At 40.9% G+C, this 23904-nt stretch overlaps 2 protein-coding genes across 5 annotated transcripts in view; both read left to right on the top strand.

Annotated features, from left to right (window-relative positions):
* The window catches only part of LOC126567925 (uncharacterized), a 44596-nt gene extending 42201 nt beyond the window's left edge, over window positions 1–2395 (top strand). The window contains exon 3 of the mRNA XM_050224292.1: window positions 2277–2395. Within this exon, the coding sequence (XP_050080249.1) occupies window positions 2277–2395 (119 nt within the window). The remainder of the gene's footprint in view (window positions 1–2276) is intronic.
* Window positions 2396–9565: 7170 nt separating this feature from the next.
* Window positions 9566–22120, top strand: LOC126568078 (phosphatidylinositol 4,5-bisphosphate 5-phosphatase A-like). 4 transcript variants are annotated; one of them, XM_050224493.1, is made up of 9 exons: window positions 9566–9739; window positions 18640–18762; window positions 18840–19065; window positions 19131–19306; window positions 19370–19600; window positions 19662–19815; window positions 20289–20435; window positions 21468–21746; window positions 21820–22120. In XM_050224493.1, exons 1-9 carry the CDS (start codon window positions 9708–9710, stop codon window positions 22099–22101), a joined length of 1650 nt encoding a protein of 549 aa, XP_050080450.1. In that variant the 5' UTR covers window positions 9566–9707; the 3' UTR covers window positions 22102–22120. The 4 variants fall into 4 exon arrangements, with proteins under 4 accessions (XP_050080450.1, XP_050080449.1, XP_050080452.1 ...); XM_050224492.1 differs by having other exon boundaries at window positions 18610–18762; XM_050224495.1 differs by lacking the exon at window positions 20289–20435 and having other exon boundaries at window positions 18610–18762; window positions 21609–21746.
* The last annotated feature ends 1784 nt before the right edge of the window (window positions 22121–23904 follow it).

Raw genomic sequence — 23904 nt, 5'->3', positions numbered from 1 at the left:
AAAATACAACACAAAAACAACAACAAAAGGCTGGCCAAACATAACCACCAAACTGACCAATTATCCGAAAGTGAAACCTGCAGCACATTTTTTGTTTTGTTTTTGTTTTGCCTTTCCGAAGAGGGCCTAAACTAACGCCAAAAGGGCGGTTGTATTTTGGATGGCCGGAATCTCGCCAAACCTAGGCCAGTTACTGCATGTTTTCCCCTCGAAGGCCTTCCCTTCTCTACTCACCGCGCCTCTCCCCATCGGCTAGTAGCAATGTTTATTGGTTGGTGTTTGGCAAAAATTTCGTTACCGCCTTAATTAACAAGACCCTGCGCGAGAGTTCGTTTGGAAAAAGTAAAATTTCACTTGTCAAACTAATAGCTACAAACGTACAGAGCTACCGAAAAGCAAAGCGCTTAAAGCACTAAATGAGAAGAAGAAGAAGAAATAACAAGCAGCTTTTAACTGAGTTCCATAATTCGCGTGTTTGGAAGGAAAAGCTTCTTTTCGCCCAGCGTGAATCTTCGATACAAAGTAGGTTCGTTCGGCATGTGAGCAAAAGCATCTTGTTGCCCTATACCACGCACAGATTTACATGTAACTTGATGAGTAGCTGAGCAATGAGCTTCCTATGCTCTAACAGTGTTACATAGGAACACAGAACTATTACGTGGATTACAAGTTTTCATTTCAAAATGATCGGGCATTATGTGTTTTATTTTAAATATGTCTGCACATAATTTTAAAGAGATCTCCAGAGTTCTTGATTACTGCCTATCAACACTGCCAGGACTAAGGTGTTTCAATGAAAAATTACGTATCCAATGATCTCACTAATTTTAACTTATTTAGTTCTGGAACCTTCTTAGACTCTCAGAACTACATCCATTTGGCATATTACTAACAATTATTCTTCTTTGGCTTAACGACTGTAAGGTCAAGCCGGCCATCGAATGGCTTACTAGACTTGTCGATACCATAACGATCGATAGCCAGTCCTCACAGTCTGTCGAATGGGATTTGAACCCCGATTTTTCTTGCCGCTTGCAGACCAGTGCCGATGTCGCCTACACCAACGGGTAATGTAATTACATTACATTACTAATAATTAGTAATAATAAAAGGTTCGCTAAGTCTATATCGTTATTTTATACGAAACCGTTTTGGTATTTATTCCTCATTTAATCCCATAACTAAACCTCCAACTTATTAAGTGAGAAACTGTTAACTCTAACCCACTTCTTTCAAGTGATTCCTAAGCTTGGTCTAGTCTGGTTTCTGTATGCTTTACTCTATTTCCTCGAAAGGTCTTAATCTACCGTTACCACCTTCCTAGATTTGATTTGATTATGGTCGGTCCGAATGGGATTCGATATGCGGTCCTGCCCTATCATCTTCGCTGATACCACATAGTTGAATAGCCAAACGATCCAGATGCGATTTTAAGCCTGATGTCCTGTCGTGTTCAGGCCGGCGCCACTGTCTCTTCTACCACTGTACCGTACCGAACTTCTTAAATTATCATTTCTCTATTTTTCTATTTCCAATTTTAATCAAAAACCGAGTTGTGAATTCCATTTAATCGTGATATTATTCGTAACCTCAGTAATGGTTAGACGTATTCATTTTTTGATTAATTATTCTCCAATGATAAATAAGTAGCGATACGGCGTGCCAGTTCTATATGAATAAAAAAGAAAAGACATAAGTCTCTAATAAGTCTCTAAGTGCTTGACGACAGTATCATTAACTTCTGATACACTTAGCCGTCTAACAAAAATGTAGGGTGACCAGAAACTGTTCTAGATTCAATATACTTACCTCCATCGTGAATGGTAGTGCCTTGAGATCTTCAACTTTATCTCTCGGGGATGAATTTGGTGGGACTGAAGAGCTCCTCGATTAATTTACTCGCGTACAAGTACAGTTCTAGTTGGTTTAAACTAGCACTAGTTATAATCTAGCTCTATTTAGAAGAGTTTCAGTAGATCATCGGTTCAAAGAAATTAGGTTCACACTTTAGATCTTCAACAATCGCTAATCCGTTACCATGCTAATAGATTCAGTCCTCCCTAGTCTCATTGCAGCACAGTAACTAGCCTTAGTAGTAGTAACCAATCCTGACATTTTTAGTATTAGAAATAGCTCTCGTTTGAACCAACATTTATTAGGTTGAAATTGTAATCAAATTTCTTTTAATTCGTATGATTAAACATTGTCTAATTTGTTCTCTAAAGCGACGTAAATTCTAATTTATTCTTCTCGTTCTTCTCCCAATTCACCCGCAGGCCTTTTTATGCGACCGGATGAGACGAATCTGTACACCACGCTCGAGCAGACAATGAGCAGCAACCCGAACGTGTACTTCCAACGTGGTGGCGGTGTCCATCCGGGTATGATGTACTAATTGGTGGCAAATGTCAGAACACCAAACATCGTGCCGTGCCGGATGGATGGAAGGAACCGCAACTGAAAACCCCACCACCGAGGGCTAGATAGTTAGGACTAAGGAGCTAAGATGTGTATGTGTGCGTATATATGTGTGTGTGTGTGTATGTTCGTGTGCGTGCGCTTGTATGTATGTGCGTCCGGGCTGGTGAGACTCGTACTAAGGATGCTTCCGTTCCCTGCGCTGACCCAGTGTTTTGGCGGAAGTGGTGATTTTAGATGCATAAGACAAACCCCCACCTCCCTCCGTACTTCCAATCCTCCTTCCACCCCTCTCCTTACCCCCAATCCAGCAAAATGTCAACGAACGCTCCACCGCTAACCATTCGACACGAGGGCAAACACGCGAACCACATCCCGAGGACCGACATGCGCTCTCCAACTGCCAATTGGGACCGATAGTTTTCATTTAGTTAATTTAGTAAGTATATGCTTAGCCTTACCTTTTGATGTGGAATTAAAAACTAACTTCAAAGTTTGCTTCCCCTTTTTTTTCGCAGAGTAAACGAGAAAATGTGATCTCTCTACGGTAACTGCTAACAGAAATTAGAGGGCAAAACGGTGAAGCACCACAGAGAAGAGAAACCACGGTGACACGCACAGGGACAGTAGAGGAAGGCTCGAAAACCCTGTGAAACCCTGGTACACCGAGCGGTACAAAATGTTTGCTCGGACAGACGACAACGGCAACAACAGTAACAAAATTCGTTTTCGGCTCGGCTTTTTTTGGAGAATGAGAAGACACACATTGGCCAATGTTTCGATTCGTGAGCCGTCGCATTAACGGTGCAGAAAGAAATATGAGATTCACCAGATGTAAGCAAACAAGATAGGGAAGGATACTTATATATAGTTGATAGGGAACTCGTTGTTCATTTCACGATTAGATACATAGTAGAATACAACACACGTTTTCACTAGTTTCATCAGCGAAAAGGAACGCTTCTAGCAGTAGTAGTAGTATTTTCTCTTACCATTTAAGAGTAACAAAAGCCCCTCCCCACTTGGAGTGTCCATTTCACAGGCGTTTATGCTAAGCCATGACAGATATTCTTCCCTCTTTTTTTGTTTGTTTTGTTTTAACCGCACTCCCAGGTGGCATGGATGGTACTCTTTTTTTACGATTTAACTAGAAGGTTTTAAGCAACAACAAAAATGTAGAAAAAAATACTCCCTACAGTACTCTGTTTTTTAAAGCATCAGCTAAAAAGCTCCTAGCGAAATGTTGGAACTACCCAGCAGTCTTCCTCTTACTGTTAGTTTCCTTCACTAAATAAACGAAACGAAAAAGCAAACGAAACCAGCTGCCACACTCGAAGTACGAAGCCTGACTGAATGCGCATTCGGCGGGCATCTGTGTATATATTAGAGTTTATGGAAGATGAAGGAAAATCGAAAACGAAAAGGGTTTTGCGGTAACCGTCGCTACGTATTTTTTGGCCTTCACTTTACTACTTTTTATCCCGAGGATACCGAGAGGTTTGATGACTAGAATGAGAGAGAGAGAGAGAGAGAGAGAGAGAGATAGAGAGAGAGAGATAGAGAGATTAGATTTTAAGTGAACTCGTAAAGGCAACGAACGTGCTAGAAGACTAGAGCGGAAGTAATATAGCGTGTAAGAAATTCTATGAGAATAAATAGCGAAAATCAGAAACGATTTTAGGTGTTCAGGTGGGTTATTTTTGGGTGTTTGGGGATGGAAACATATATGAATCAGGTTTGTATTTTAGTTTTTATAGTAAAGTTTCAGAGACATTTACTAAATAAGGTGTATGTTACTGCTAATTCAAGCAAGTGGAAGTCTGATTTGATCTAATCATGCTGAAGCCTTCCTTGTCGTCTATCTCAGATCAGTACTCGCGCCACTATGCTGTTTGTGCCGTTGTTTGTTGAATGTTTCCGTACGGCCTTGTGTACGTCTCAAAAAGGAAGGCTACGCTACGGCTACGTGTGTTGCTAAACCTAAGGCTAAGTCCTAATGCTTGAAGACACGGTATTGCCTACTGGTCAGATCAACTCTGTGCAGCGGTCTTTCACCAGGTACGCTGTTTCCTAATTCACTCCTAGTGAGTTATCTGAAACACTCCCGAGCTACGAAACCAAATGTCAATTGTTTGATCTGCAGTCACTGGAGTACTGCCGGTTTCTTTTACTGCCGTTCTCCTTCTCGGTCATACCAACAGTTGATCAAGCTGCCATGAGTCCTTAGGAGGATGGGATATCGAAGACCATCTAAATGCAAAACAGGATGACCGAAGGGAGGTCGCCTCATACAGCTTTATTTGGAGACTCCTTACTCCTCGTAACCGGTGGGGCAGCCCACTCTGCCCATAGGTTAATCCTATGGGCGAACAACACCTTTAATGACCGCCCTATTTGTCGCACTTCGGCAGGTCGCAAAGACCCGCTTATGTCAACAAATTCTAATAATGAATATCCTCTCGAACGTTGGTAGTTTTGGACAGAGTCCATAGCTCAGTCTCATCCATTTCTCGGATGGCACCAAATTCAAAAGAATACAGAAAATGTTCTGCTCTCTGGCTCGGGACAGTAAGCTCCATTTCCCTTGACTTGGTGTTCGTAAAGAGTTATTTTCATCCACCTTCACCTGTCGCGTAATTTTTGTTCTTCTAGTCTTATTTTAAAGCCAATTTCCTTCTTCTTGACCTGCACAGGGTGACCGCGGCTGCGTCCAATCTAATACAGGTTCTATTCCTTTTGGAACAGCCAATGAGTTCGCGGTACCCGTAGGGACAAACCAGTCGCTTACGATAAACTTTAGTGAGACAGATGTCCGGCGGCTCATTTTCCTTCACTCGCTCTGCTCGCTCATACCACCAAAGATAGTTCTTAGCACATGTATTGAAAAGGTTAAAAAAAACTTAAATCTTATCCTATTAATTTGATGCACGCCAAAAAAATGTATGAGTTACACAATGGTAACGGAATCACGTTTAATAACTTTTCAAAATCTGTTCAAAATCATCATCTAGTTTAGCGCCATCTAGCTGTGAGATTGAGAACTTGTCTCAAAACTCCTTTCAAAGGTCTTTTCATTGCGCAATGGATGTCTTTATTGAATGATCATTTTTACATTGTTTTAAAATATTTTAATACATTTTAAAATTGCTTATCAGCCTTAAAACAAGAAAAACTAATTTTAAGTGCAATTTAACAATATGTTAGGTGCAATTTCTTCTTATTTATCCATTTTATTTTCTCTGCAGTCAGTATCGAATGACCGCACAACATTCCCAGAGTGCATGGTTTGTTTATATTTTGTACCGAAACATCATTTTCATGTTCTTGCTCGTCGAGAACGGAGGTGGAAACTCTGCGCGGTCTTAAAAAGTTGCAAGTGTAAATTCGTTTGCCCATTTCCACACACTCGGGTGACCTGCGGCACTGCGGGTATTGCTCCGAAACCAACCCCCAAAAATCGCTTCCGAGTGCATTAGTATGGCAGAGTGGTAGTGTTCAGTTGAACCGTTCATAAGTTGAGGTATTTACCGCCGTGCAGGAAAAGCACAAAGACAGTGTTCTAAATGAAGGCAACAAGCATTATCAGCTTGTTTTGATTTTCATCAAACCGATCGGTGTGTGTAAAGGGGAAAGAAGTAATGCCAGTGAGTGTGAAGGAAGGTGGGGTTTCGTTTATTGTTTTCTTACAAAGTAGCCCTAATATTTGTGTTGTGTTGCTACTGAAGCTTACTGAAATGTTGTGAGCTGCGTGACCTAATTTACAAAACCCGTACAAGTTGTAAAACAAGTGTAAGAAATTGTAATCCTTCAATCGTGGGAAAATGTAAATCCATCAGTCAGCAAAGAAGAAGAAAGCCGTTCTAAACCACCCCAAAATGTGATATTCCCGTGTTCTTGGCCTATGCGTCTGGTCTGTGTAAATAGTGGGAGAATATAAAAATAGATTCCAACACGCGGTTTTACTACACCATTGACCGTGGTCGTCGCCCGCCGTCACCGCGAGTCATACGAGAATTAATTGGCTGTAATACCAGGGTGGCTTCATTCGCAACCAGTGCTCGTTTTATTGGGGCGCAACGAGTGTATGTGTCGGTCGATGTTGCTGTAGTGAATGTGTTGTGCTTATCTCTGTGAACGAAAACACCTTTCCACGGGGTTCAATAAAGGGTTACATATTACAAGGGAAGACACCGTCAGCTTGCCAATCGAAGTGTGCTACTTTGTGACCAAATAGACATCAACCACCAATAAACACAAATCGTCCACCTTTATCCGGGTGTATACGTTTGTGTAGAGTCACGCCACACTCTCCGTACACACAATATTAAATTATGATGGTTTACCGTTGAAGCAACATGAACCGAAAAATGGCAACATCATTGCACGATAACCTGTCCTCCTGCAAACGGAGAGCCATACCAACAAAGAAAAAAAACCTCACAAACAAGCTAATAAAAACCCCCATAGAAGCAGGTTGTAGTAACTGCCCCTTTGCCTTCTCCACCAATCGTATCCATAGCAATACAAAAAAAAAAAACGCACACCCAGACACACACTTTAGGACGATAAACGGTCGCAAACATTTTAGTAAGCAGGCGGTGATGCGTTAGTTGCTACGCTACCGAAAGCTAGTTGTGAGATGCGACCCGAATTCAAACACTCGAATAGCAACCGATAGCAAAATAACTACCAGCTAGTTAAATATGTTCCATTTTCAAGGTGTTTCTTCGAAGAAAAAAAACACTAATTCAAGGTTAGAAGGTATGCAGCACCGTACCGCTGGATCCGACCGGCATTCTGTACCAACTAAGCTGATGATAGGAGCTGTTAACAGAGGCAGATGAATTGACGCAGTTTTTTTTTTTGTCTTTCTTAATGCTTTGCTAAATGTTACTGCGCATTCGGTTCGTTTGAACGCGTGCGACATGTGAAGAAACGCAAAACAGAGAGCAAGAAAAGTTTAGATGGATTTTTTGTTCTACTATTTGTCTAACTTTAGGCGCAAAACAAGTGCAATTAAGCTATTTTATGAATACGTTTACATTCAAAACACATTTTGAAGAAGGAAATGACGCTCTTTCTGTTTCTGCACGATTCCTTAACCTTTAAAAATAGTAACTCAGCAATTTAGAGTAATTAGAGCATTTCCTCTCCTTTTTTGGCACTTCGAGAGGTCATGGTATGACATTTCTAGCTTTCCTTGACTTTGTTTTACCCTCAGCTGAATAGTCGGTCTAGCATACTAAGAATCGCTGGTCGGGACGGGACAAAATTCTGCTATGTGAATATCGTGGATGGTCATCGGATACCTCGAAGTTAGAGCCCTCCTTAACACTATAATCGAATGTCTATCTATTACTAGGGTTCAAAGATCAATACTCAAATGCCAAACATCAGAACGGAATGCCGAATGCCAAACATTCTGATGTTTGGCATTCGAGTGTTGATCTTTGAACCCTTATACTAGTTAGACATTCGATTTTAGTATTAAGGAAGGCTCTAACTTCGAGGTATCCGATGACCATCCACGATATTAACATAGCAGAATTGTGGTCCCGTCCCGATAAGCGATTCTTAGTATGCTGGACCGACTATTCAACTGAGGGTAAAACAAAGTCAAAGTCTAAAGCAACAGAACTAATAGTTTTGTTTTGTACCGCCGGAAGAGTAGCTTAGCCAATGATAATGTTATCAACCAACAATCATGAATAAAAAGTAATGAAAAAAATTAGGAATTTGGCAGGACTCTGCCAAATTCTGCTGCTCACTTTCATGCAGCTATTCTTATTAGCTTGGTTCTGGAGCGTTGGTTATGTCATGAAAATAACACCGGTCCACCCAGTTCGTACAGTTCTTTCAGGTCTTCCAGATAGACAGAGCAGATATGGTAGGCAAAAAAAATTAAATGAAGACGTTAATTTAACCTTTAGAAAAGCCTCGATAGGCAAATAGAGGTACTCGATCGTGAATGGTATCCAGGACTTTCTTCTGAAGCAAGTCAACAGTACAAACATTAAACTGAAACTAGTTCAAACTGATGCTAGAGTTCGACAGTCAGAACTTCAAGCGTCAAAAAAAGGCTCTACTAATTCTTCTTGTCACGTCGACCATCGGATGGCTCATTAGTCTTCTTAGTCCACGTAGTTGGTCCTAACTACAGCGGAACGGTTCGGATAGAATTGGGACCAATACTCCGATTATTAATGCCTTTTAATCCAATATTATATCTTTGAAGTAAATTACGATCATCCCTCAAGAGTAAACTATTTTTGAAAAATAAATATCCCTCACATCTGTCAAAACAAAACATTCTTCTTGTTCGTTCCGAATAAAATGTCGAATCGTGATAACTCTCGGCTTGCAGCTAAACGGTCGAGCAAGCCACCCAGTTTGCCTTGGCGCAGTGTCCAGGACGAAAGAGAACCGGATGGTCACTATCACGCTGTCATGCAACCGGCTGACTAACTCACCTTGACTGTGAGATTTTTTTTGAAAGCTAACCGGCACACGATCGTGATCGCCATCGCCATGTCAACGTCCAAGAGCGGCGGCTCGTGCTGCACCTTGAACGAAAGGCCAAATGTTGACGTGTTTATTATGGTCGTTCATAGATACGATGCCGTCCATTTCGTATGGTGGCAGCGGTTGTGTGCAACAATTTCTACTCGTTTTTTTTTATCAAAGTTTTTGGAACGATCTTCATGTGTACTATTTAATCGTAAAAAATGGGAGTACATTTTTTTTGCGGTCTACGTCTCTCAGTGACCAAACCACCGTAAGCGATAATTATTTGATAACGAACTCAAATCGCGGTTCGGACCTCGTCGGTGGTCGGTGCGATAAGATATAGGCTTTATCCCAACGTGAGGTTTGAAACACCCTTGCGGTAAACGGTGTCCATTGCAGTCGGTTTTTTCGAACGATTCCCATCGCTAGTGATCGATCGAACAGTCAAGCGTGGTCCCCAAGTTTTGTTAATCGTTTATGTGAACATCTGCTTTTATATGGTTTTAGTGGTTTTAATTTGATTGTAGGTGTGTTTGTATGAGATGATTTCGCAGTTGTGAGTTCTTGTGGAAAACATTTAAAAAATCCACCCCATCAGTGAATGTTGTGATTAATAATCTTGTGTCCTGCGTGTCGATGGTGAAGCAGCTGCAGCACAACAACCAGAAATCGTAAAAGCGTTGGATTATCCACAGGGAACAACATCGACGCCACTGGCAAGTGGTTCTTCCAGCGTTACCAATCCAAGGACAGAGCGGAAGGACTCATCGACCGGATACACAATGAGCCACTGTGATAACAACTGGAATGTGAAGTGAGTAGATCCTTGTTTTATACGTAATTCTTGAGTAGCGGCATTAACATAAAAAAAAAACAGTTTTGCGTGCTCAAACCCCTCCCAAAAAGTTCCGAGTCGTTTCTTTGATCAATAATCCAATCCGTCCATAAAATGGATTGACGCTTTATTTTTGGATCGTTCAAATTCCACCACAAAACGTTAGCCGTTCGAGGTCGATAACCATAAACTATACAGCCCAACCTGGGTTCTGCATTGAATTCTTTGATTTCTGCAAAAAAAAGCAAACCATTTTTAAAGAAGGCTCTCCTTGACATCGGTCGTGCCCTATCGATCCGGTTTCACTGCACTGCACACGTCATGCACAGTGAGAGAACAGAGTTGGAAAACCAGGAAAACACGATAGCAACTCGACGATAGCTCGGCGATAAGCACCCACCGGCTTCGGAACGGTCTTATCACACAAGGAAGGAGGATGAATTGATTTTTTTTTTGCAGTTCCTCGTCGCCTTCTTAAGTTTATGAGTATCGTGATGAGGTGGTATTGAAGAGTGAGCAAAAAAAAAAAGAGCCCACCTCCGTTATCGTGCCCACCGGCTCTGACTTATCGCTTCATCACTTTTTTCGCGACCAGGCGCATAAATTCCAAACGGTACGTCTCGCGCTTTTCTTGCAAATCATCCTGATATGTTTGGTCAGCGCTTTGATCCTCGGCCGAAGAGCACTCATGCTCAGGGGTTGTCATGGAACACGCTTTGAAGGTTTTCTGACGCTTTGAGAAATAGGTTTTAAAATGGAAAATTCCATTTTACAGATCGCAGTACTAAAGCCTACGTTGGGGCGTTTAAAAAGAAAACTGTTTAAATAAATTAATAAACTAATAAAAATACTGAAAATTGCATACTTCTAGGCGCAATAACCAAAAAGGAAAGGAAAAAATATCTATTCAGTGTACTGGTCATCAGTAACCAGCACTTAAGGTGCTCTCATGGGTTTTACAATCGTTTATCTTTAAGCTTATTGATTGTTTTATTTGAAACAGAAAAACAAAAGATACTACATCGCTGCAATCAGTCATTCTACTTACCAGATTCAACCTTGATATGAATATTGAAACGTTGAAAAATTAGCTGTTTGAAAATCTCTTAAAATAGATGCATTTTGCATACTACCAGGCGTCAAATATATTACCAGGCGTTCGCATAACAAATCTTAATGTATAATTTATGAGTCTGAACTTCATTAAATTTATTACTACTAATCCATGACCATGTACCAATGTAATGCATTAAAATAATTTTTTATATTCTCGAAGCACAGTTTATCGTAAAATATTCAAATAAATGGGACGAATCACATACGTCAAGCAACATCAAACTATGTGCTTTTATCAGTATTCTTGCATTTATTATGACCATTTTTAATAAATAGCTGCATTACAGTAACCAAAATACTTTTTATTTGAGGAATTTATGTCGATGACATCGACTTTTATCAAGGATTAGCGTACTGTCTCGTAAAAGCTCCAATTGTTTTCAACTGTACGAACAATTCTTATCTTCTAGCAAATGTTTTCTCCTAAAAGCATTAAGCAAATTTCTCTTATACTTACTCATATTACATAAAGTAACACGAGTACTATCACATCGCTATTTTGAAAGTCGGTGTATTGCATACAATCCAGAACCAGAATTATTAATATCCGAGAATTATTGTATTTTTTTATTATTATGTTATTATTTTTTTTTGACGATTTCTCAGATATTTATGAAACAACCGTGTTCTTTTAGGCAAACATTCTTACACAATTCATAGTACCGAAAAGGCCCGGTTGTGTAGGTGCCAGCGGCGCTGGTCTTCAAAGTCAAAGGTCTAGTAAGCCATTAGATGGCCGGTGTGACCCCAGAAGCTTATTTAGCCAAAAAGAAGTACCGAAACGCTATCCAATTCTTCCAAAAAGTTAGTTAAAAGATATTTTACTAGGAGAGATTTTCTAAGTAACAAAGTGTATTTTAATAGTGTGCTAAAATACGTCCAGGAGATACGTGCAATTTTATCCTTTTCTAGTTACTTGAACAAAGTTTGTATCCATATCTTACAGTGTTTGTTTTATTGTTAAAAAAAGAAAAATAGGTGTTTTGAAACGAATAAATCAAATCAAAAATACCTGCTAGCCCGTAAAAACTGCGTTTGAAAGAACGAAAACGAAAACAAAACTACCTGGGAAATCATGGGGAAAAACCAACCAAATTTCTGTTCGAAAAACTACGATACGAAGCCAAAAATACATGGAAAATAATTTAAAAAATAAAACAAACACCGCGCTACCGTGTAAAGTCACATAGAAGTAATGCAGATAGCATACCTTAAGATGCATCCATTACATACCTTATGGCAGCGCAAAGAACATAATATCCAATCGAAATTCCAAAAATCATTCTTCCTATTCCCAAACCTTCGTTCCAACCCCTGGACAGTGCGCTATCGCACCCAAAATGAGCTTTCGTGTAGATATGCACACATAATGTTATCGCCGCCTGTCTTGGTTCGGTTACATAAGTAACAAGCAGTACTTCCAGCATTCGGATGACACCCTTTACCATCCGCTAGTGCCCATCCTCTGACGTCAATCCGGCTCACGCTTGATGAGATTCCTCTCTGCGAAGGCTCGCTTCACGTGGCTGTCCGGCAAACCGGGAAAATGCTGCATTAAGATGCAATGCTGGACTTGCTGCATCAACGCGCGCGCCGTTGAAAAGCGTGTGAACCGTGTTGCTGGGTTTGCTGCTCACAATTTCAAGCAACTACACAATACTTGATGCCGTGTGCTGTTTTGGAAGCGAAAAGCCAACACGTACTTAATGCTATCACGAGCTGTTATTTGTTTGCGAAGGGAAAAGCAGTTAATTAGAATATTAAGAGCGCTCCAAGCATTATAAGAATCGTGGGCACGTTTCTAAACTCGATCGATTGCAATTAAATGTCTACTTAATCCCACTCCACAAGAGGTGTTTATTATTAGCACACGAAGCATACGAGTTGGCCCCACTTGCTTTTCTTTGTCAGCTCGGTGTCGACTGTCAACGAAGGGGTAATGTCGATATGTAACCCTCCCCCCCTGTTTTTTTCGGTGCGGATATCGATCTTGACCTGAACCTGAATACATCAAGGCACCGGTTGGTGGTGTTTTCCGAATCCAGGGAATAGCCCTTTTGCCAACACCTCACGCGTAAAAGAAAAGCGCAAAAGCTTACACACAAACACTGCTATTTACTGCATGAATGAGAGGCGTCGGTCGGCTTCTACAGCTCGGTGAAGGAACAAAAAACCGCCCCGATGCAGAAAGTAGTGTAGTGCATTCCAAAGGCATCCCTGCGGAGTTTCGTGTTTCAGTTGCTGGTGCTCGTCTGAAGGAAATAGGCCCGTGGTCTCCTCACGACGATGCCAAAAACGGGTATTGATTTTGTACTGCTTTCATCGTTGCGCGGCGATACGATTGCAGATGACTAAGCGCATGGCATCAGACCCGCCTGTGGGCCATTTGTGGGCCATTACCTTCGCTAATGAAGTGGCCTGTTCAAGCGCAGTGTTTAGAGGGTGGTCTGACCTCACCTTTCTTAGCAACAGGTCAATACCGGTTCCGTCAATAATGCTCTCAACTAAACTGCTCTCACTGGTGTGCCTGGATTTTGCGTGTGTACTATTTATAATTCATCGAGCCGCTGGTCGCCGATTCTTTCACCCTTCCACGTCGTGTTCCCCATTAGCGGAACACCTGGAGAGCAACGTTTTCGTTGTCTTGTGCAAGGGTTTATGAGATTTTATTTATATGCTCATCCAACTGGTTCTGTTACTGCTTAAAGCAGCAGTATTGGGCCGAGCTATTTTTGTGCTGATGGGTTTTACGTGCCGGTACGGCACACCTCCCCAACCTCCTCCCTGCTGCCAATTATCATCATTTTCATTCGTGTGTGACATCATTGCCTCGTTATCGGATCCAAGTAATTGATGGTGTGTTCGCTAGCAATCATGATTCCATCCTCTCACTGGCGGTATGATACGGTCAAAGGGTATTGTCCCTTGGAATGCAACTGTTGGTGAGAGTGGATGAGATGTCGGAAGAATTTGCTTAATTATTTAACGTTATTGCATAGTGCGACAAGACATACTGGGTCGTTCCTATCTCTGCTAAATGTCTCTAGTCACAGTCGGGTTGATAAGTCTTTGTTCTTATGCACCACAATTTTGTTTATCAATGTCCTTTTTCTATTAGTTTTGGTCTATGAAAAACGTGTGCATAAATTTAAAGTGTTTTAGAGGCTATTTTCAAAAGTCTAACTGCATTAATACATTCAGTAGAGGACTTTTTCATTGAAAATTCATTTGCCATATTACTTTTTGTAGTTTGAAGAACACTGGACTTAAAACATTGTTTCGAATAGAATTTAATATTTATGGAAACAAAATATTCATGGAATGATGAAACCGCCCTTTACAGAAATTAAAAATGCGGTTGACATTTAACAATATTCCTTTGCATCCTGTAATACAATCTCCTTATGAAGTACAGTATTTAAAGCTAAGATATTTTTCTGAAAAAAAGAATTTCTTGTGTTTCTGATTCAATACAACCGTTTGATTGGAAAAATACAGTGCATAATTAAAAATAGTTTAATATATGTTACTCAGACTCGAACCTGGACTTTTCCGTTCGTAAATCTCCAAAAAAGGTCATTAAAAATCGCCAGAACAGAGGCCTATTTTGCGATTATCGCTGACGATTCGGCAAGGTTGTTTTACCGGAATAAAAAAAAATGCAATCGCTATCGAAGATTGCTATTTTGATTGATGAAATAAAATTTGACTGTAATTTTTTTTTTTTCTAAGCTCAGACAAAGACTTTAAAATAAAATTAAAAAATAAACTGCCAATATTTGGAACTGTCTAAATTATGAAACATAAAAGACCACCGTTTTTCATTTTTTGGTGTCACCATCGGGAATATTCAAACTTTAACCATTATATTCACGTCTTACCGTCTTTAATTTTTCTATGAACGTTTTCTTATTTTGTTTGCATTTTTCATGTTAAAATTATTATTTCACTTCACTTCTTGTTTGTTTCATATCGTTTATTTTTTGTTCTGTTCTTTCTGGTGTTATTGCTAGTTCCGTTTCTGGGCGCTGTAAAGCAGCTTTTGAAGCATAATTTTCCAATTTTATTCTAAACAAGTTTTACATACGATTCATTCCGCACGATTTCTTCACTCTCGTACTTGTCTGTCAATCAACGTTTCGATGTCAACCTTTCTGGTTGGCGCATCAACATCATTACTCCAATCTCAATTAGAGTAATTGAATGTATAAATAACCAATTGCCTCATGTCCAGAGTATCAGTGTACAGCCCATAGTTCATCGCCGTCCTCGTGCATGCTTCTTTACTGACTTTTTTTCTTCTTACTGATAAATGCGCACTCCAATGTTGGCTACTAGGTTCTCATAAAATTTGTACCAAGACCATGTTTTGGAGTCGTTACCGGTTCTAGATACTGTACTTATTGGCGCTACTACAGATAGTGGTGGTGACAGGACCGTTTATTAGTCCGTTTTATTGTTATGCTCGTAAGAGAAAATTATATTAAAAAAAAACTTATTCAACTTGTAAGTAGATTAACACTTCAGTATTTTAGTAGCCAGAATTGAAACGCAATAATTCCAATGCCAACGGATTTGCTCTGTCTGCAAATCGCTCAAGAAGCGATAAGATCTAGGATGCAATTGCATCCAACCATTTCCGTTCGCTCATTAAACTGAAGTGTTATTGCACGTTTAATGCCGGTGTTAAATAATCGCAGGACGTACTTAAACCTCCCTCTCCCCCCCTCCACCTCTCACTTTTTTCCCTTTCGAACCATTAATGCGCCGCTAATTGTTTCTTGTGTAAGTGGTGCGTTCGATGTCGGACAGTCATTGCAATTTAAATCGCCTACCTATCGTTACATAGGATGCACGCGCCTCCAAGACAAGGGTCCGCATTTTGCACATTATTTTTATGGAATAAAAACAAACGCCCAACTGCCCAAAATTTCTTTCGTTTCCCATCTTTCTATGCGCACGGCCGGAAGAGTGGAAGAAAAAATAATGCTGCCGTAAACAGCTGCCCGCGTGCTTGTAGGTGGGAGAGTACTGCTGGTTTTGATGTGCTCGTGTGCCTTCAACCATCCGGTAGATGGTTGCATCCATCATACGGGTGTGGAGAGGTTCAAATTAATGTAGCTTGGTGGGTAAAATTTCCATTTTGCGTTAATGCACGCGAAGGAAAAGCCGATGGCAACACTTCCTCGTAGCCATCGATCACAGGGTCATCGGCGGTTCAATGCAACGTGTCCAACGTTTTACGATCTGCATTGCTTTAGTTAGTTGGTTTTTGTGTTGGCATTTAATTATTTAAGTTTTACTATAAATGATTAAATGCTAGCAATGAGTTATTAGTATACCCACGAAAAGCTTAATTAGCAATAGTTTAGCCAATAAATCTCTAGATTGACAACAGTTGACAGCCCACTTAGTAAGAGAATATTGTTAAATATGGTCATACAATCAAAGAATTGTAAATAATCGGGCGGACATGGCAGTTGATCTGGATCGGCGTGACCTAGTAGGACGTTATGTCAAGAAGACGAATTTATAATACAATCGATGGGAATTACTGAACATATTATATGCATATGAGTTAATTATCTACCAAAGAAAAGCGATATTCACTGTTTATTTTTAGCTCGACGTCTTCACGTCTTGACTGACGTTTTAATCCCGGTAGTACTGGATGTCCTAGTAGCATAAATAGTATTGGCGACAATTTTTCATTCACGCGGCAGGAACGGTAATCAAATCCCATCTGAATCGATCTTTTTCTTGCCTGATTTGGAACTGTAAAGCTAAAAGAATAATTAAACAGAAGAATTCCAATAAACTTCTGCTCTAAATCCTGTTGAGGTCTCTTACTCCTTGTTCAGACGAGGGATATTTGGCTGTACAGACAGTATCCGTCTTTCGTGGTGCACGAGATACGTGGATTTAAAAAATTGACATTACTTAAAACTTAATTTACATAAAAACCCGTTAAAATAAGCATTTTATTCAGATGAAAAATGTCAAATTTCTGAAGTAACCACTTTAGAACCATTTATTCCAATAAAATACCATTGATTATGACTGAAAACTGAACCAAAACGATGCAATACATCGAACATGATGGAACTCAGTTAAATAAACGCTTTTTGTTTAAAACTTTACGAATAAACGTTTAAAACTAGATTGTGATGGCCAGAGAAGCTATAATTAAAAGCAAAAAATAATGCAAAGAAGCACAAAATAATCTATTCAAAACCTTTTCCTTAGTTCTGAGTTGACAAAAAAAAAATTTAAATCGAGTCAAACAAAATTGTCCAACGGATAGCCAGCCATTTTGACAACAATAACGTCAAATTCTAGATTTCTTGAGAGGTTCTGTGAAACTTTAAAGCATTATAATTAGGTCTTCAATAAGGTCTTTCAATTACGGCTCAACGATAGTAAAATATTATCCTTTTTTGTCATATTTTTATACATTGTTATAGTAACTTTTCGATTCACCCTCGATCGATGCAATTGTTACGATTATATCAAACACAGTTGCATCTGGCGCCTAAAAATGCCTATCCAATCGCAATAATGACACTCTCTCTCTCTCTCCCTCCGGTCTATGTCTACTTCTCTCTCTCTCTCTCTCTCTATCTCTCTCTGTTCCGTCACAAAAAAAACCATGAAAAGCGCCAACCATGCCGTGAGCGCTTCTTCGCCCCGATTTTCCTACGCGCGAACCGTTGCATGCGGAAAAAAGCCAGCGCAACTCCACACCACAGTGCGTGTGCGCCCCAGTACCCGTGTTTTATCGGTCAATTTCGTGTTTCGTACGGTGTCCGGTAAAAACGGTGAGCATAGGTGGGAATAGGGAGAGAAGGGGGGTGGCAGTTTGTTTCTCTTTTCGGAATGATGGCTCTTGGTGTGCGTAGCATTTCCTCGGGCGGCACGGTGCCATCGATAGTTGACTTACTTGAACCGTCCGGATCGATGGCTACACGCGGCCGACCAACCGACGGAAATCCACGCACTTGGAACGGGTACGATCAGTCGAAGATCGGTACTGGGCACGTGCAGACGCCTATCAGGCCCGTTGTGAAGGAGAAGCTGTTGTGAGAAAGAAACGGCCCCACGTAGTAATCTGTGTGTTGGTACTGCATTTTAAACAGGAGAGAAGAAAAAAGACCTTGCCCTCGATTTGGGTCCGACGGTACCGGAATCGAACGATCGCCTTGTGTTGTTCGCAAATATACTTGGCAGACGCAATGTTTGGACGAAAGTCTTCGAAGAGGCGTCGGAAGTCGTACCCAGTAAAGCAGGACCACCGGACGTATAATGCGTGCAGGTAAAGCTAGCGATTAGTGGTACGATCGAGCAAAGATCTCGTCGGATGCATCAATCCTACGAAGTTCGAAGAGTTGTTCCGCGAGAAGTGTGTCGTTACGATCACATAATGTTTACCGTGGCCAGGAACACCTCAGGTGGAATGGCATTGTGGAATGATGTAGGAAGTGGCCAGTTATGATGTTTCTTTTGTGTGGCAAGCATAAAGACACGCTATACGCCGTTCGGACAGCTAATGCGCTTTATGCAAGAGCCTGTTATTGTTCACTCCCAACAGCAATTATGTTTTAAGTAGCACGCGAACTTTATTTATGTTCAAACCCGTTGGGAAACAAAGAAAAAGAAATCCTTACTAACAATATTTTAGTTCAATATTTCCTCTACATGTAAATCTGTGCACACAGTCATTGTTAACCTTAAAGTCTCGTCCGTTTCTTACCTCTCGCACTCAGAATCTACATCGTGACATGGAACGTCAGCACCAAGTTCCCGGAAAACATCTCCCTCAACAAATTGCTCGGGTTGGAGAATCGCCCAGATCAGGACACGGCCCTACCGGACTTTTTTGTCATTGGGTGAGTAATGTCATGGTCGAGTTAGCTGAAGCAGAAATCCTACAATTTTCTTTCTCATTTCTCTCGTTCGATTGTAGACTGCAGGAGGTGAATGCCCAACCCCAGAACACTCTGTACAATCTGTTCAAGGATGATCTTTGGACACAAAAGTTTAAGGAGGTACTGAAGGAGCGTGACTTCGTTGTGATCAAGACGGAACAGATGCAGGGTTTGCTGCTATCGGTGTTTGCCCGGCGGAAACATTTGCTTCATCTGCGGCAGGTTGAGACGGAGTACACCCGGACTGGATTGGGTGGAATATGGGTAAGAAGCGATCACCACTAGGGATACTACTAGGGATTTCAAACATTCTTGTCTCATCTTTACAGGGTAATAAGGGTGCTGTGAGCATACGTCTGAACGTGTACGGCAGCTCGATCTGCCTGGTAAATGCACATCTGGCCGCACACGATCACATGCTGGAGGAGAGAATCAATGACTACGAACGGATTGTACAGGAGCAAAAGTTTCACGTTAAAGCAAAGGAAACCATCTTTGATCATGAGTAAGATTGATTTGAATTTTGCCTCATAAAAAAAAATCCTCTGATATTGAATCCCATCCTCAGCTACGTGTTTTGGTTCGGAGATCTGAACTTTCGCCTAACGGGCGAAGCGACCACATCCGCCGACGAAATCCGTGCGATGGTTGCCCGGGACGAGCTGAAGCAGCTGATCGAGAAGGACCAGCTGCTGCTAGTGAGACGCGAGGGTCGTGCGTTTAGTCAGCTACAGGAGCGATTACCACAGTTTCCACCAACGTTTAAGTTCGAGCACGGTAGCAATGACTACGATATGAAGTGAGTTCTAGCAATGGGCCTACAACAAGGGATAACGACTAACTCTTCTTTCGCATTGTAGACGAAGACCCGCCTGGACCGATCGGATACTGTACGCGGTGAACGAGAACAACTACCGAAATGTGCGTCTGACGGTAGAGCAAACGTCGTACAAAAGCCATCCAAGTTACAGTATTAGCGATCACAAGCCAGTTACGAGTGAGTTCACCCTAAAGGTACGTCTTCGGATACGCGTTTTCCATACCTCCAAATTTCTTCACATCATCGTTCCGGAAGTGTTTTTCACTGTACAAAGACGTCCTATTTCGGGACTGCTCGTATCTCATCGAATGTTTTTATATACGCGTGTGTGTGTGTGTGTGTGTGTGTGTGTGTGTGTTCCCCTTTCTTTGTATCATTCGCATATCGCTCATTATTGAAGCCAAAGCATGGAAATTCAATTTCACTTCTCCCCAATGAGATAAACTAACAAGTTAAGCAAAGAAGAAAAATGCCACGAAAATCTAATCAAACTATGTGTGTGTGTATTTGTGTTTGTGTGTCCCCTCACCATGGTTCGGTGTTTGCTTCCCGTTTCGATCTCTGTGTTTTTCATCCACCTAACATCTGGCTTGTCTCCATCGGGCAATGACCATCCACGTGGTTCATGCAATTAAATCCTACATCGGCAACACGGGCGGCTGTGCAGTGTACGCTGGAGGCTAGCCGGGACGAGAATGGCAATCTGTACGCTACCACCACGGCTAGCCGGAAGCTTAAGACGATACGCCGTAAGAAACGGCGTCCTGCGGCGCTGCACAGCACCAAACAGGCGGACGCACCCAGGGAGGCTAGGGTGAGTTCGTGATGCGTGTTCGCGTGTGTCGCATACCAATAACCAAACGTGCTGTATAAAGCTTTGGATCGTTTTCATTTGCATGGCAATTTTGTGTTTTATGTAAATAGTAATTTTTACTTCATCAAAAGGACTTTTTGATCAATAATTCCCGGTCTTATTGTTCTAAAAGTAATTTAGAAGGAAGATAAACAGAGCAAAGGGATTAATTTTTTCAAAAACTAAAATTTGTGTTCTCGTAAAAACAGCGGCATCCTCTATTACCTTCCCTAAAACATTACTACAAGTTCAAATGACTTCAGTTCGATAAGTGAAATGTTTAGCAAAAATCTTTCAAATATTTGTAGGAAAATTTGTGTTGGCATTTAGTCCAGCAGATGTTTTAAGGATAGTTTTTTCTATAATTTTAACGAAAAAAGTGTTGCGAGACAGTCAAAACAGGATCGTAATATACAGGAATTAAACATATTCGTGAAATATAGCCACGTACCACTGTTATTATGTTGAACACCATTGTAGCTACTAATAGAAGTGATTTTCATGCATTTCTTGTGTTGTTATTGATTGAAAACAAAATAACACTTTAGCTTTAGTGTAACACAATTAATTTGCTAACTTTTACTACCCTTACTTTACTCCTTTAACCAATATTATCCATACTAATTTTCTTACCAATCTGCTATATTAATTGCTCGAAGCTTATCCGTGTTTTTCTTTCTTTCTGACTTGATTATTTGGTAAATGTTTTCCATTTTTATTTCTTTCTCTTTTTCGCTTCTCATCGCAACCCTTTATAACCAAAATACCGCACCGTAATTTTTTTTTGTTCTATTTAATGCGCATAATTTGGTATTTCTGGTATTTCACTGCACTGCACACTGACACTTGCGTGAAACTAACTGCATGTGCCTATGGTCGTCTGCCTGCCCTTCGTGCCTTGGCTTGGGATATTGTGGGATTTATTTTGCTGCTGCTTTGTTCCTGTCTGCCTGCCTGCCCACCGTATATAACAAACACACACACGCGGCGCAGGTGAATCGAAAATCTCAGTACAATGTGGAACACTTCCGGAATCAGCATAACAATCGGCTTAGCTACAAGCTCGCCATGCGTAATAATACCGATGTGCATTCTTTCGACGATCTCGTCACGGATCTGATCGATTACGGACAGGTGTACGAGGATACGACCGAGCGGACGATTACGTTCAAGCCGATCGAGCTGTGGCTGGTCGGCGAACCGAACACCATCGAGTACGTCATCCCGAACGGTTTCGAGGAGGGTAATGCCGACTGGATCGGTATCTATCGGGTGAGTTGCTGTTGGCTGCAGGAGTGGAATTTCGAATTCTAACACATTCGGTTCGTTTATCTTTCGTTTGCAGGAAAACTTCACTAGTCTGAGCGAGTACCTAGCGTACGAGTACACGGAAACGTACAAGGACAAGCAGCACCAGCTGAACGAGCAGCAGCTTCAACATCTACAAAACACCCGCACGGTGCAGCTGACATTTTCGGAAAACGTCAGCCTTCCGCTAGACTCGCGATACCAGCTGCTCTATTTCCAAAGCACCGGTACCCGTGGAGTTACCGGGTTGGTCGGCATTAGCGACTCGTTTGCAGTCGAGAAGCGATGCCCATCGCCCTCATTCGACGAAATTGATTGATCGCGGCGCAAACGGTACTAGGTCGCAACAGTACGACTTAACGAAGAACGATGCTAAAACAGTCAGGCAGACCGATTCCTACAACTTTTCCTATCCTTCCAATCAACTCTAGTGCGTGATAATGTTACGTAGAGATACCTGCTAGAGATACGTAATGAAACACTCAAAATCGCCCACTGTTAGAGGTCAATAGAGGAAGAGGTTTTGGTTTCGTTTTTAGCTGTGCCTCGTTCCAATTAGCATACAGAGTTAGCTAGACTGTGTGGGATGACGTTGCATTAGGTGAGAGGCCTTATCGCATTAAGCTTAGCTAGGATAATGATAACCAAAATTATCAACATAGCAGCGCAACAGCAGCTTTAGCAGCTATATACCCCATTGCATCACTATTCACAGGATTTAATTCGATTTGTTGAGGTTGGTCTCTTTTTTGTCCATTCGTACAACTTGATTTTACAGCTCCAATCTTGAATATTCGAGTGGTTTGATAACGCTTTAAATGCTAGCTGTCTAAAGCACTCAAGAAGATATATCTGGAAACTTTGCAGCCATTTTGATTACGCGAATGCTCTTTCCAATCGATGCTCTCCGGATATAGTTTTGCTGTTGTTGAGTGTTTGTCTGTATCTGTGTTTTTTATATGTGAAACTCTATATAGTGTACACAGATTAGTCGGGTTATTTCGTTGTTTTGTATCTTTTTAGGGTTTGTTTTTATTATGCTTTTAAGAATGTTTATTTTGCCTCTGTGCACAGACAAACACACACACACACAACTGCACACATAGAGAGAAGGACTACTTCCTTAATCTCTGTGTTGCTGGCAGAAACTAGTTGTAAAATACTTAAAGAAGAATAATTAACAACGACATCATTTGTAGTCGTTGCGGGCAATATTCAGCGTTGTCAGTCAAGCGAAACCACTAGAGCCATGAATGCCAATTTAGAAGCGAATACTGGACGATTAGAATTTTAAAAATCTACTACTAAACACGTATAGAAATTCTGTTGGTAATCTTGTTAATTCAAACACCCACACAAACCGGGTAGACAGAACGTTGTACACGCGTTTTCCTTCGTATTTGACGAATTACAAATAAAAGTTAAATGAATTATTTCATTTCACATTCGAACAGCAACAGATTTTTTAACTACCCTTAAAGCCGAATTAGTTGTAGCGAGGTTGGTAAACTTAAGCCTATGTTTAATTCCCGCTTTCAATTCCCGGTACCGTATTATTCAATACGGTACGATAAAAGCTCAAGGTTGTAGATATTTTAAGGTCTCTCTAAAATCTAAACGTCATGTGTTTTCGACATTACAATAGGTAATCATTTAAATGATGGGACACTTAAATGATGGGACACTTTAAACATTTACGTTCATTACTGTACAAACCTTTGTAAGACAACTGTAGTTGAGCTTATTGTTGCAAGGAATTATTTAAAAGTTATTTTTTAACTCTTCGACCAACAAAATCTTCTTTTTCTTGGCTTAACGGCTTAACCTATTTTGACCATGGCCGGCCATCGAATGGCTTACTAGACTTGCGCTGACACCACGCGTAGTTGGAAATTAAGTTCTCACACTACGGGGGTACGGTTCTGGATGGGATTTGAACTCCGGTCCAGCCCTATCAGTAGATCGTATCTATTTGATATGTTTGGCACCAGTGTTTAAATCTGAAAAACATTGAACCTCGACAAGAGTTGGCAGGTGTCCCATTTCTAAATGCGACCAAAAATATGTAATGCCCAGTATCTATCCGTAATGATCCTGCCATAATACGTTATCCTACTAACAA

The sequence above is a fragment of the Anopheles maculipalpis genome, chromosome 2RL (assembly GCF_943734695.1).
Source record: "Anopheles maculipalpis chromosome 2RL, idAnoMacuDA_375_x, whole genome shotgun sequence".
Lineage (NCBI taxonomy): Eukaryota > Metazoa > Arthropoda > Insecta > Diptera > Culicidae > Anopheles > Anopheles maculipalpis.
This window is presented reverse-complemented; position numbering and strand designations above follow the sequence as displayed.

Bases quoted from the DNA above. Each gene is read 5' to 3' on its own strand.
- LOC126568078 (XM_050224492.1), top strand. From the start codon at position 9,708: ATGAGCCACTGTGATAACAACTGGAATGTGAA. The intron at 19,816-20,288 runs GTACGTCTTCGG...GCGGCTGTGCAG, and splicing joins CGAGTGAGTTCACCCTAAAG to TGTACGCTGGAGGCTAGCCG. The intron at 20,436-21,467 runs GTGAGTTCGTGA...CACGCGGCGCAG, and splicing joins ACGCACCCAGGGAGGCTAGG to GTGAATCGAAAATCTCAGTA.